Consider the following 14,705-nt stretch of genomic DNA (forward strand, 5'->3'; position numbering starts at 1 on the left):
ATGAAGAAACTGGACAGCCATTACTTGTGGACACTGATGAAATATATCTATTTAATATGTCTTATCTGATGACAGTAGTCACATTTTAATGTTACTTAACACTCCCTGAAAATGATGGGTTTTTTTTTTTTTTGGGGGGGGGGGGGGGGGTTTAACAGTTAGGGTTGTTTTTTTCGATCTCCACTTCATTAACTTATCACCTTGTTGTAGAGATGCAGAGATGTACTCCAGGGTGAGTCATTGTACTGTGACATCACTGTTGGGTGTGTTTACAGGTGCAATACTTCTGACCACACCCAGCAGAGGGGAAACAGACTTCATACTTTCAACCAGAGAGAGCTGAGAAACACTGCTCTTCTTTTACTTTTATTACTAACTAACTAAAAAAATACTGGCTAAAGGCTGCTTCAATCCAAAATACTGGTATTTGTATTAGTTCTGTATAGAAACATCAATGTCTAATAAATCAATATTCATCTTCTTTGGCTAAAAAAATTTGCAAAATCAAGCCTGTCTTTATTAAAGAAAGCAAAAAACATAAAAAAGTACTATTTTACAATAAAAATACCTTATCATGAATGAGCTGTGAACCAACCCAGTACCTTAACATGCCACATACACAATCTGTCTATTAATCTTGATGTTATTCTCAAAGGCTGGACATAGAGTGGGTTGTCAAGACACTGAACCACTAATTGCTCCTGATGTGTCATCAGTGTAAGAATGTGTTTGTCAATGGGTGAATGGTGCTTGTAGTGTAAAAGTGCTTTCAGTGGTTTGGAAGACTGGAAAGATGCAATATAAATACAGTCCAGCTACCATTTACCAAAGTACAATGATTTATAGAAATCAACAAGAGCATAAAACAGATGTCAGTTGGCCCCAGTTTCCCTTCCCCTGTATGAGCACTAACTGCAAAGACCTACTTTATTATTACCCAGGAAACAGTAGATTTTCTAGAAATTAGGGAATTCTTCACGTAGTCAGCAGTAATTTGTTCAGGCTTTTGCGTACAAATGAGTTTAATTCATCTGTGATGATTTTTGCCTGAGTCCAGACCTTTGAATCAGCCCACTCTACCGAGTTGACTGATTCTATTTTACTTTCAAGGTTGAATGACTCATAAACTGAATTGTCTGTGTCTAGCATCCCAGCAATAAAATAAACCTTGTTTTATTTCTGTACAATACAACTGAGCTTTAACAATCTGGGATCGAATGAAGCCTCTGGTGGGCTCTGAAATGGAAATATGAGAGGTCATTAATGCAATAAGAGAGATATACAGTAGCAGTTTGAAACTGATAAATGCCTTCAGGGCTCTGTCCATATTTAGTGTATCTATTCAGGTTGTGGGTCATGTAATGGTCAGTGAATGTAGGGTTGATCTGAAAATTTAAAAAAAACAACAGTTTTTCTTAGTATGAAGAGATTGAATTTGATGGTGTCAATCTGGAATTGCAAGGGAGGATAAACTATGATTGGGTCATGGAAAACTGGGGCAGACATACTGTATGTCAGAGGTAGACCCCGAGGGAAAGATGAATATTAAGAGAATGTGATTATCTGTAGAAACAATAGTCAAAGCATCTATGTCATTTAAAATTAAAATGTGAATTAATGCAACTGTGTAGTTTTTTTTTTTTTACTTGATTGAACTATTAACTGCTGCTAAAGTCGGAGATGCACACAGACTTGCAACTGGACACATGTAGAGAGGCTCAAGGAATAGAAGGTGTGAAAAAAGGAGAAGAGGACTGCAGGCAGAGTGCTTTTTTTCCTGTTTACATTCTCCACGCTGCAGTAGATGCCCTCAGGGCTTTACAACATAATGAGACAGTAATCTGGTCTTCCTCAAAACCCTTGTGACCTCCTTTAATGTGACGGGTCACACTGTTAGCCAAGCACACCGGAGCAGCAAAGTGATGCTGAACAAGAGATGAGCTGTCAATTCTACAGTATCTGTTCTTATCCCTCTAAACAGTCTTGGAACAGCACTTTTCTGGCTCTGCTCCCTGAGAGAAGCTTTGAGGCTGAGCCTTTTCTCCATTTATATAAAGAATATTTTACTTATATGTCCATCTCTCTATACCTCCAGTTATCTATTCATTCATATTCATTCATATTTATTTATATGCTTTATAAACCTCTCTTCTGCAACAGCATGCACAGTATCAAAACAGCTATTGATGCTACTTATTTTAACCTTATAAGATTTTGTCACTTAAAAAACATGACATACCTTGAATGTGATTTTAAGTTGATGCAGTATTTTATATATACTGTATATTCTAGCAGAATAGTTAGACATAGACAGGCAATGGACAGAATTGTCAACTGATTGTACAAACAATGACAATCAAGCAACTTTGAATTAGAGTACATAACTATTTTTTTGGAGGACCACTGCATACACACACCATACAAAATCTAAACTCATAAATATGTTACAGGTCACATCCATACCTTTCCAGCAGGATATGTGTAGGAAATGATGTGAGTACAGTACAGATTGGCTGTAGAAAACTCTACACTATAAAATGTGAACTCCTTGTTTGCTCTTGTTCTAATTTGGGCTTTTCCCATCTTAGTGTACACCATATTGGAGCTTCGAAGGGCCAAAAGGAAACCTCTAACAGCTTGTTGCTCGCAGCAATATTAAATTCACAGTAAGTGGGACGTTAGAGGACAGTAGAGCAAAGACTGACTGGAGTATAGCCGAGTCAATCTTTAATGTCCCTGAGAGGCAGTTTAGTTTACAGGCAGTGGTCAAAATGAATAGCACGACAAAAAAAAAGAAATGCACAGTAAATAAAATACACTGAATACACAATAGACCTTAGTCACTGTAACCATCTAAAAGAACACAATGAAAATGAGTTAATAGCTCCCTGTTGACATTTACAGCAAGTGACAGACAAAAATACAGCGTGCTTAAATATAAGCTGATAGTTGAATAAAGCACCTCATAAACTTATTAGTGCCCACTCTACAAAAAATGGTTGTCATAGGAGGCAAAACCCCCGGGACAGTTTTCATTTTGTACAGCATGTACTGTGAAGTTGGCAGGACTCTTGTAAGGGCTTTACATATTGTTGTCATAGCTACTACATTTCTACGTGTTGGCTTGAACATGATTAACTTTTCCTTAATGGATGTTCCTTTCATTTTTCACATCAGTGTTGCTCGAGCAAAAAAAAAGAAAGAAAGTATTCTTTCTATTATTACATTACATGTATTGCTACAGTGTTCATCTAATCACTTTTCCCTTCAAGATATAGACCAGATATTCGCACCTGTTATGGTCTTAGCTACCAGCTGGTGAAGGAATTTACCAGAAATGACATACCACTCAACTGAGGAACAGCAGGCATGACAACACTCATAGAACTATCCCACCACAGAGACAGATTAAATATTGATTATCCAGAGGCACTCCAAACATCTAGGAGACTTGGCCAGGTTTGAAATCGAATCACATTAAAGCGGCTGGTTCACAAATATCTGTTTAAAATCAATACTTTTCCAAAGTCAGAAGCAAAGAAGAGCAGTGGTGCTGAATCTGTTTGGCTCCACATATTTTCCCCAGGACCATCATCATACAAGGTCACTGTAGCTTGGGTAAATAAGTTTCAACGAGCATTTCCTCTGATTATATGCTGCATCATAAACATGATACATTAATGCAGGAAACTCTCATGCATCATGGAAGTGTTGCAGATTACATTTTTGCTTAACATAAGTAGGATCCATTTATGCTGTCAGTCAGGATTATTTGACGAGCTACACCCACACGACACTGGCATACTATCACCTTATAAAGTTTTAATGGGGAAGATGTGAGCAGACGGTTGTCTATGTGTATATCCAACAGATGTGGAGCAGACATTTGGAGTTGTGCTTGTGTTGTTGAAAGATTTAAGTCCAATGTTCAGTCTTCTTTTAGGTTTCTACTGACTTCTGAAAAACATATCGAACTCTTTAGCAGCTATGTTCACCAGCTAGTTGCTAACTCTGTTTGGCTTTAGGGGTTGATGGTTATCCTACAGTGTAATTATCAGTGCTGTCTGCTGCAGATGGAAAGGTTAATGAGAGTAGTAACACTGTGCCAAATCTTGTGAGTTGTAAAATCAATACTATGAACTACAATCAAGCCAAGAACTCCAAATTAAATGATGGAATATACTGTTGGCCCATGCTTTCCAGAGCCTGATATCAAAGTGTGCTCTGATCTAATGCCCATATCATTAGTGTGACATCATTTGGCTGTGCCTCATGGTGGTTACAATAAAAAAAACATGGATTAATATTAGAGAACAATCATGGCTTGAATGTAAACATAACAACACTAAGGGATGTCAACAGTTCACTTTTAATCGGTTAACCACGAGAATATTTTTGATGAGTTGCGCATGTTGGCCTGTAGGTCAGTTTGCATACACACTGTGCTCATGGCTTTGCTTGCTAGCTAGCAGTCTGAGGTAAAAAGATAAATAAATAAAGCATACTAAACAAAGCTTGGTTTGAGACCATTTCTTTCAGAGATGCAACAAAGTCAAATGTAAATTGTGCAATGTTACTTTTCAGTTTAGTCGTAATATGGTTTACCACATTAAGAACAAGCACCTAGCTGTTCCAGGATAGCTTGCTAAAGATCATGTCGCTGCTAGCTGGAAGTAGAAATTGTAATGCTCTCAAAAATGAACTGGTTCGGTCTATCGAAAACCTCTAATTAGCCAAAACTGACAACCCTGGTTTCACTAAAACAGTAGAGATAAAGGGAACTGCTGAGTTACATGATAATAATTTGATGGTTTGTCACCATATGCAACAACTTTTACACTATATGTAGTCATTTTTTCCAATGTTAATACAAAAAGAAAAGAGAAGACTCAACAGCCAAATCTCCACCCTTTCACTACATCCCAGAAAAATGTGGTCATTTAACACTGGCAACTGTAGGAGCTTAATGACGGACATTAAAAGTTAAAAGCATATCAAAAGAGTCTATAATCCATCAGCCAAAATGCCATCAGGGTGACAACAGAAAATGATATTTGTCTGAGTCACCCTGGATGCTGGCCCATGAATCATCCAGTTCCAAATTTATTTACATTGATATTCAATCATTTTGTCTTCTGATCTGATGTTTTCATCAAAGGTCATTCCTCATCATCTGCAGTAGGAATTATTACTCATATGACAGACTGGCTGGACCCAGTTCAGGTGTCTGCATGTTTTAACCTACCTTTAATCTACATTTTAAACACATCTTTCTGTTGAAAACATCTGTGACAAGCCAGCTGCCAATCTAGGTAATCATGTTCAGTGAGCTAAGGCAAGACTGAATCCAGGCTACTACTGACACACTGAACCCAGAGAAACTAATTGGAGGAAGTGTGTCTAGAACAGAAGGTGGACACAATAATACAAACAGCTAACTGTGTGAGAATAAGGGAGGGAACTTAATCTTCCTTGCAATGTTGTCCTACATATCGTTACTGAAGCTTTGTGGGGCACTGTAACACTCCTCATGAAGGAAATCCTTCACCTCAGTAAGGGATTCATTCTGCACTCCAGACATTTCCATAAAGGTGCATAGACTAAGAGGTATACATGTGGTGATTAGGTATCTCATGAACAACATCCGATGTCATTGTGATGTCATTGTAAATGCACTTGAATTTGTTCAGCAATGAGCCATCACTGTCATACACATAGGTACAACAACACACTTTTTATACCACAAAGCTGCAGTGATAAGTCAATGAATCCATTCACTGATAAGTCAATCAACAGAAAATGAATGACTGGATATTTTGATAACTGATTAATCAAATGTCAAAAAGATCTGTGTCCAGCTTCATAATTCAATATCTTTGGATTGTAGACTGTTGATCAGGACAAAAAGAGATATCTGAGGATATCAAATTGGACTTTCGATGGACAATTTTCACAGTTTTCTGACATTTTATTGACCAAATTCCTTCTTGATGAATTGAGAAACTATTTGACAGATTAATTGATGATGAAAATAATCATTAATTGACTATCATGTGCAGCACCTCTTTGCTGGCTTTATAGTTACTTTCAGGTAAAAATCATCTTTGATTTGGTAGACTATTTATTATTCTACAATGCTGTACAACCTGTTGTGAGTATCTCTGAGCACATATACTCACCTGTGTACATTTCGTAAGGAAACAAAGCATATCAACCCTAATCCATTTGTGGGGGGGTGGGGGACCGCCAAGAACTGTACTCTAGTTACACATCCTATTCCCTCCCCATCTACATTCAATTCACTCTTCCTTGTAGCAAGGGGAACCCTGGCACCAGCTGTTCATATCTTCCTGGATGTACAATGTGCCTTTGTCTCAAGAGCCCATTCCCCTCCCCATCACTCAATCAAAGGTACCAACAAAACTATGTAACATCATGAAAACATGGTTGCATAAGTAAAACACATGTATGCATATATGAAAACACATCCATCTAGAGATAAAGAATGTAAACCAGGGATTCAAACACATTACGGAGATTTAACCTCCTCTGAGGGTCTTCTCTGTTCCGCTCCTCACGCATTTAACAATCCTTTGGCTGCAGATTACACTGAAGGGATGAACGGCCCCAGTGGGCTTCGGGACGCCCTCCTTATTCTGGGCCAGATGTTGTCGGTCTATTAAAGAAGGCTCACTCACGCGCGAACACACACACACACACACACACACACACACACACACACACTCACTCACCACACACACACACACACTCTGACCCACGCTGTCTCTCGGTCACACACGCGTAATACTGCAATATGTTCTAGGTTGTGCTCATAATATGCCATAAACTACAGTATACGTGGTCTTTTTAGTGGCTCAGTGCATGTAGACAGATGTTCCTGACAGCCACATGTGCAAGAAACAGCAGCACAACTACACTCAAGTACGACTGAACTGCGGCTCTCATCTTTCTGACAACTGTGCATGCAAAGGATGCTCAAATTATAAAAGAGAATAAAAGAATTTTTTTTTTTTTTTTTTCTCTTAAAATTGACAGACGTACACACACTTCAAGGTTCCATCAGTGACCCACCTTGACAGCAGAAAGTCGCCCAAAGGTAAACTCCAATCAATACTGATCCAGTGTACTTCCGACGATCCATTGCAGCAGAACTCCCTCTTTAACCCGCTGGAAATGTCAAACTTCCAGGGAGTGCAGCTTTGTCAGACTGCTGGTGCTGCTCTCTCTCTCTCTCTCTCTCTCTCTCTCTCTCTTTCTCTCTCGGCGCGCGCACACACGCACACACAGCCGATGTCTGTCTCCTCGTGTTTGAGTCGACTGTCACCTCTCCAGTCACTCTGGATTGTGCTGTCTTTGCTCTCCCTCTGCTCTCATCTGTATTTTTATCATCCCGAGCTTGTCCCCTGCGTGTTCCTGTCGTAACCGTGTGGGGTGATGACAGCCACCTGTCCGCTGGCTGCTGCTGCTGCGCAATGCTGTCAACTTGGTGTAGGTTTGTGCCCTGAAGTCATTTTGGCCTCATCATCCACTTTATAGGTGATGACTAAAGGAGAAATTAACATGCTCACGTACACCATTTCCCGACAGGACCCAGCCCCCCCGCCACTTTGGAAAAGTTTTTTAGTTTTTTGCTGATGCGATTATTTAATTAGTTCATCAGCGGAAATGATTAAGTTTGTATTAATGTAGTGAATGCGCAGTAGTACACTCGATTATTTGGATTTTTGGCGTCTATCAGAGTTGTTGGAGTAAGGAGGATTATCTCTCCTTGACCTAAATATGGAGAAACATTTATTTATTTTTAAAAATATTTTTGAACAATTAGGCCAGTGTACAGTTTCAATCCTGAGCTGAAGTCATTTCCTTCTCTTCCTTTTTAAAACTCCAAAGTCTTGTCACCTTTCTTCTCCTCCTTCACCTCCTCCTCCTCCCTTCCCACTTCATATTCTCTAGCAGCAGGGCTTGTCCTGTCTTCCAAGTGGTCAGCCAATGACAAAGCAGATTTTTCTTTTCCCTCATCCCTCATCCCTCTCTTCTTCACTCTCTTCTGGCCCCTTCCCCCAAAATTATTCCTCTTCTCAAGTCTCCACAATCTCCACATTTTCACTACTTGGCATCATTTTGTTTTTGCATTTTCAGCCTATGGAATTCAGAATAAAGCATTGGGTTAGGTGTGAAATCACATAGTTGCACAAAAGGACATGATATGAGGACATGAAAGAGATTTTTTTTAAAGTATGGATGAACAGTAAGGACAATTTGAAAAAGGAAAATTGATGGTAAGGGATGTCTTTTTCATATTGACCTGGAGTCAGCATTTAGCCTTTGTGGATGGACACTGGATGTATTAAACAATAACTGAGTTATCTAAACTAATTAATATTCCCATTTGTACTTAATTATATTCATCTTCTGTTGATTCTGTGCAAATTTTGTTCAGTAACATTTGCCTCTAAGAACTTCACCCAACTGCTGCTTCAATTCAAACACATTGTATTCTACACTCTGGATCCTGTAAAGTTCAAAGCTCACTTTAGTAATGCAAACTTCAGCTGGTATACGGCACATTTCCTACCTATGACATTAGCCATATATGTTGCTATTTTGAGTAATGAGCATTTCTCCACAGCAGTGGTGCAGATGATACATTCACAATTTGATGTTAAGCATGCGCCACTGAATTTATCTTTAATCAGCGTGGCAGCCGTCCAGTGGAGTAAATTTTGGTGCATGTGGCCAGTTGTTCAAACATATTGCATCACATAATTACCTCTAACAAGACAGCCTGAGCTTTAGTGCAGTTCTGTGCGTGAGGGGTGGGGGGGACATCTTCAGGGCAGACCTTACACATGCTGTGACATGAGATGGAGAATCATTGTGTTTTAGTGTATGTGTGTGTGTGTGTGTGTGTGTGTGTGTGTGTGTATATGTATGTGTGTGTGCAAGTGTGTGTAGGAGCTTGTGTGCATCCTCATTAGCCAGTACAGAGTCGTGGTTGGTGTGATGCGGTGATGATCTATTTTCTTCTCTGCATCATCTTCTTAATGTTCTTGACTCATGTTGCTTTTTTTACACCTCACTCCCTCTATAACGCTACTTTCCCCCCTTCCCTTACTCATTCCCTGTTTTATTCCCTTTCTGTCCTCTCTCCTCCTCCTCGCCCCTCCATCTCTCTAATTCCTCTTTCTTCCACATCTCTGTTCTGTGCTTGTGCAGCTCTGCCTGTGAGCATCAGATGCAGTGATGTCCTCAGACCATTACCAGAGAGCCTGCAGCGCTTCTCCAGCTCTCACTATCTATCACTCTCCCCTCTCCCATTCAGCCTCAGTGTGCAAAGCCCCTACCGCACCCCTCTCCCCCTTCCTCTCTTTCTGTCTCCCTCTGGCTTCAGTCTGGACACAGTGTCGTACATGTATGCAGACGGCCATCAGCTCACATTAAATAAATGTCCTTTTGGCTGACCTGCGGGGATATGAGTTGCTAGCTACTGTGCGTGTACTTGTCAGAGTGTGGGCTTGTGTCTTTTTGAGTTTTTTTTTTCTCTCCCTATGCATGCACTGTGCACCTGTTTATTTACAGAGCAGTACTGTATGTGTGTTGTCTGTTCAGACCCTCCCTTCCCTTAACTGTGCATCACATTATCATACGGCATAGTAGCCTCAAGTCCATGCCATAAATAACATAAACATATAAACAGCATTATCATCAAACATAAGGCTGGACATGTGATTTATGCTGAGCTTTATCCCACAGCACATTTCACCATCTTAAATCAAAATGTAATGTACGCATCTGGTAAGAGGGACGTTGCTGTCAAAGAACATTTCATCTTAACAAAAAATCATCCCCTTAGAAGTTTAAGGTTCTACCTGACATTTTGTTAAAATAGTTATTCACTATTCTTTGACAAGCAATTTTCCAATTTGTGCAGGTTTATTTTTAATTTTTGTTTAATGATTGGCCCTGAAATCTGAAAAGGTTATATCTCAAAAATCAATCTCAAACTTTACCTTTACCTTGCCTTAAGGTCCCACCTGCAAAGCACCAATCAGGGCTTGGTATGTAGATAGGACGACCACTCAGATTCCACCTCTTTACCATGTGACCTGACTTCTCTGAACACCATTTGACTTAAAGTCAGTTTTTTATCTTGTTTGAACTCAGGGAGAAGCTGATTTTTGCTTTTAGCTATCATGCTAGTCAGTTAGCTTGTTGAGTTTAATTACACAGGACAGTGTGTAAACAATCTGTCAGTGAAAACCAAATGTAGTTAAGTCTAAATTTAAAGCACAGAGCTAAATGGTTGTCTGTGGAGCACAACCAGCTGTAAATACAACACTGACATACTAACTTTATTAATCTAATATGGTGAATATTTTAGCAAGCATTTGACTATTTTCACATTTGAAGGCAACAGTAGCATTCATTTGATGTTGAGTTTCTGGTCACCCACCAAATGGAGTCCATTAAATTACTCTCCTTTTAGCTCTGTTTTTGGTCTCCACCAAGTCATTAGACAAATATCTTGCTCTTTAGCAAGTAAATGCTCTGTTATGTTCACTAGCTTGTTGCTAACTTTATCTGTCTGTTGTTTGGTACTGAGCAGATAGCATATGCTGAGGTTTTTCACTGAAAGCAGATGCAGCTGGAAACTGACTTAATACGAATAGTAACAGTGAACAAAAAGGCTACATTTGCTTACGTAAAGGCTAATTTTATTGTTGAATAAGCTGAAAGACACTAAAGGCGCTTTTCCACTATACAGTTCTAGCACCACTCAGCTCGACTCAACTCGGTTTGGTACCAGGAACGACCTTTTCCTAGTGCCTACTGAACGTGGGTGGGGTCGTCATAGCATGGCTGCACGAAACTGCAGTGACTTCGTTTTATACGCGACACAAACACATAAACAATGGAGGACATGGAGGCAGTGGTGCACTTGCTGCTGTATGTGGTTTTTGTCACACACTAAGCAAGATAACAGAGCTGAATCGCTGTAATGCTGTTGCCGGTATTTAAAAATGGCGGGTTTGATTCTTGTGTCGGACGGCTCATGACTCCTACAGTGAAGACTCTCTGACCAATCAGTAACCGGAAGTCTGTGACGTCACATTTAGTATCAGCTCGCATCTTTAAATCCAAAAATCTGTCCAGTCCTTTCAATGAACGAAACATTTCAGTGTGACCTTTACCGTATCTACTAGAGATACATTTATTTTCACAGGAGTAGATGCACTGTAGCTTTATGTTAAAATCCATAACCATTAACACAGCCAGTGTACCTCTCACAGCAGTACAATAACTAATCCATCTTCAGTCCGCCTTCCTTTGCCTCTTTGCCTCTTCTCTATCTATTTCTTCATTTTCTCTTGTGTAAGTGAGCAAAAAAAAGTATTGTCCAACACTTTTCACTCAGAGGGTCTACTCTCATGACAGAAGCTAAAGGTCATGTTCAAATCAGCTGTATTTTCTCTCAAAAGCAGGATCACACCTTTAGACGTAGAAGCTGAGGTGAGTTACAGAGCATGTTTTGGAGCATCTACAATGACCTTTCCACAGAGCTATAGTGCTCCTGGCCGTCTGAGTCATGTAATGTGAAAGTGACAAGGCTTACACACACACACACACACACACACACACATACACACACACAGTTTGTATATTGAATAACCAAGGACATCCAAAACAGGTGAGATTCAGTTGTCTTACAGTTTTGGTCCCCAGCTGATTAATCAATAACTGGATCAGCTCTGTTGCTGAGTTTACACACGGAGCTAGGACCCTGCCCTGTAATTTCCCTTAGAGGTACAACCTGGAGTTGCTTCATTAAGAATGTATGTGAGACTGACATTGTGGAGAATTTGTGTTTCAGCCTTTCCATCCAAATGAGCTTCAATTCACAGCAGTGATAACAGATGTGACGCAGAAAACTAAGTATTTCTGTGAAATTCCCCGGAGTGCTCCCATGATCACCTTTTCAGTCTATTCTTAATCATTGCTACTGGAGCTATGTGTAGATGTCACAGAAAATAAAGTATGCACATCCCAAGTCAATACTAAACACATGCAAACCTGCCCACTCGCTGAATGCTGTCAGCTTTTATTGAGAATTGAAAGCCTGTGTCTCTGTCAGCAGTGCTAAGACTATAAATTAGAATACCTGACACCCAGGTCAGGCTGGGTGCAGGCTATAGTGCAGCATCTGGCTTAGCAGTGAATGTTCACTCAGATGGATAAAACTGCCCTATGGCATCAGACAGACATTACAACTGAGTGGAAATCTCTGTAAATATAAATATACTGAATGTAGACTCCACATAAGATACGACTGGCTTGTGACCTCATTTGTATTAAATTCTACAAACATTTCTTGTTTTTATTATTAATAGTTTGTCAGTCCATCACTTAGGTCCAGACTGAAATTTCTTAACAACTATTGGATACATTGCGAGAGATTGTACAGATGTTCATGGTCCACAGAGGATAAAGTCTAGTGACTTAAAGTGACTAGACTAGTGACTAGACTTTATCCTCTGGGCACTTTGAACATCTGTACAAACAGTTTTTTAAAGATTTTTCTCTACAACTTTGATGGTAATTAAATTTGGTAGACATGTCCATGTCCCCCTCAGAATGAACCGCAATAACCATGGTGATTTACTGACTATTAGCACCACCATCAATTCAAATGTGTAAGTCGATCAGTTTTTAATCACCAAAATACCTGAAAAATTTAATTTTTGTTAGCCTCAGCCTCAGTAAACATACATCACTTGTGATGCTTTGAGTGTGTTGACATACTTTAATTAAATGTGTTTAAATTACTATGGTGTCTAAATTGAGCCTCACAGAGCTGCTACTGTATCATGGTGATAGACTCTTACTCTTTTTATGAAGGACAAGGCTGGCTTCCTATATTTTTCTTATTGTCAACAAATCTCATATGCAGAGCCAAACCAACAGTGAACTCACTACACCACAACAACTGCTGCTATACTGTTACTGCACAGGCTTATACTACACATAAGCCTGATATATCTTATTCCTCTGTTCTGTGGGCCTCTGTGGTTTCCCAAAAACTATAAAAAAAAACACATCACTAAGCTACAACATTGCACTAGGTGACATGTTCTTTCACCCTGAAGGCAATGGTTGCTGTACTTTTGTTTAGAAATGACTCCAAAGACTAATAACAGCGATCAAGTTTTCGGTCTCCAGAGAGTACCTCTATGGTTCTGTTTACAGAGCTTTACTGGCTTGTTGTGCCACATATCACAACCTCTTGAATTTGTACTGTAATTCTTTGAGCAATTAACAGCACATTGCTACTACTCTACAGAGACTGAAAATGTAATCGCTGTCATTAGTCTTTGGAGTTGTTTCTAAACAAGCTACCCTGCTCAAAATTCTCTGTGGCAAAGCTAAAATGTCACCCAGTGCAGTATTGTGGCTCATTGATGTGATTTCAATCATTTTCAACAAAAATAGGGATTTATTGCACTGAGGAATACAATATATCAGGCTTTGGATAGTCTCACAGTACTTGTAAGTAGGATGAGTTCATTGTTGGTTTGGCTTTGCACATGAGATTTGTTGACAATAAGAACACCAGCTGTTACATTATTGTAACTGTATTTAAAAAGAAAAATCAAAGTCATGTAATATTATTTTCAAGGTTATTGTGAGAATTCAGTTATAGCTTGATTCAGAAAATGCAATATGGTCCACAGCCTTTTGCTTTTTTCCAAACACATGTATGATGTTCCTTTTCACACAATTTAGTATTAAATTATGAATTTCCCAGCAGCTCTAGAGAATGCTTAGTACATGGAATATGTTTTTGCTTGAAAGAGGAGGTCCATCCAAAATATTTTGGGTGTCTCACATACGGTAGCAGATTTTTCTCCATCTACCTTGTTTATATGGAATCCTGAGGGGCTCACACCCTTCTCTGTCACAGTCTGTCTGTCTCACACACACACATGCACTGTGGCTTTCTCATATACTCTGTCATTCTCACACTCACACAGACATACCTACACACTCACAAGCACACAGAGGCACGCACACACCTGTCTGCCTGAGTCAGATCTGTAGCTGTGAATAATAGAAGAGTGGGCTGAGGTCAGACTGTTCAAGTGCTGGGGAAACAGGGGGGAGGGCTCTTGAGCATGCCAGCCATTCTTAATAAATCAAACTCATTTCGGTAAAAAAAAAAATCTAGGCCAAAGCACAAAATGCTATGATATCACCTGGGACTGCCATTTGCCACCCACTGTAGCCTGGGTGGGTGACGGAAGCCTGAAGGCTAGATTTGTAAGTTACAGTAGATAACAACTGGTAGGTTGGTGGTTCAGATACACAAATGCAGCCAGCTGGGAAAATGAGTGCAGGGCGAAATGAATGAGCTGCTTTCTCCAATTCTAATTACTACTGATGATGTGCCCTTTAGCAAAACAGACGACTCATGGAAGTAGAGCTAGTCAGAAGGGGGCTGACACAATAACAACACAATATGTTATTCCTCAGCATAATATGTGCTCAAAACTAACAAAAATCTCAGATAGTATCTATGGCTGTATGTGAAAATAGTGTATAGGTTATGCTAATATTGAGTCTTTCCTGTGTGTCTGTTAGATGTTAATGACTGAAACCTTTCCACACATAGCTATTCATCGAGGTTG

At 39.6% G+C, this 14,705-nt stretch overlaps 1 protein-coding gene across 1 annotated transcript in view; it reads right to left on the bottom strand.

The window, feature by feature from the left end:
* The window catches only part of chrna8 (cholinergic receptor, nicotinic, alpha 8), a 39,838-nt gene extending 32,668 nt beyond the window's left edge, over nt 1-7,170 (bottom strand). The window contains exon 1 of the mRNA XM_053325066.1: nt 7,093-7,170. Coding sequence (XP_053181041.1) covers nt 7,093-7,162 — 70 coding nt within the window. The 5' untranslated portion in view covers nt 7,163-7,170. The remainder of the gene's footprint in view (nt 1-7,092) is intronic.
* Between the last annotated feature and the right edge of the window lie 7,535 nt (nt 7,171-14,705).

This window comes from Scomber japonicus, chromosome 2 (genome assembly GCF_027409825.1).
Source record: "Scomber japonicus isolate fScoJap1 chromosome 2, fScoJap1.pri, whole genome shotgun sequence".
Lineage (NCBI taxonomy): Eukaryota > Metazoa > Chordata > Actinopteri > Scombriformes > Scombridae > Scomber > Scomber japonicus.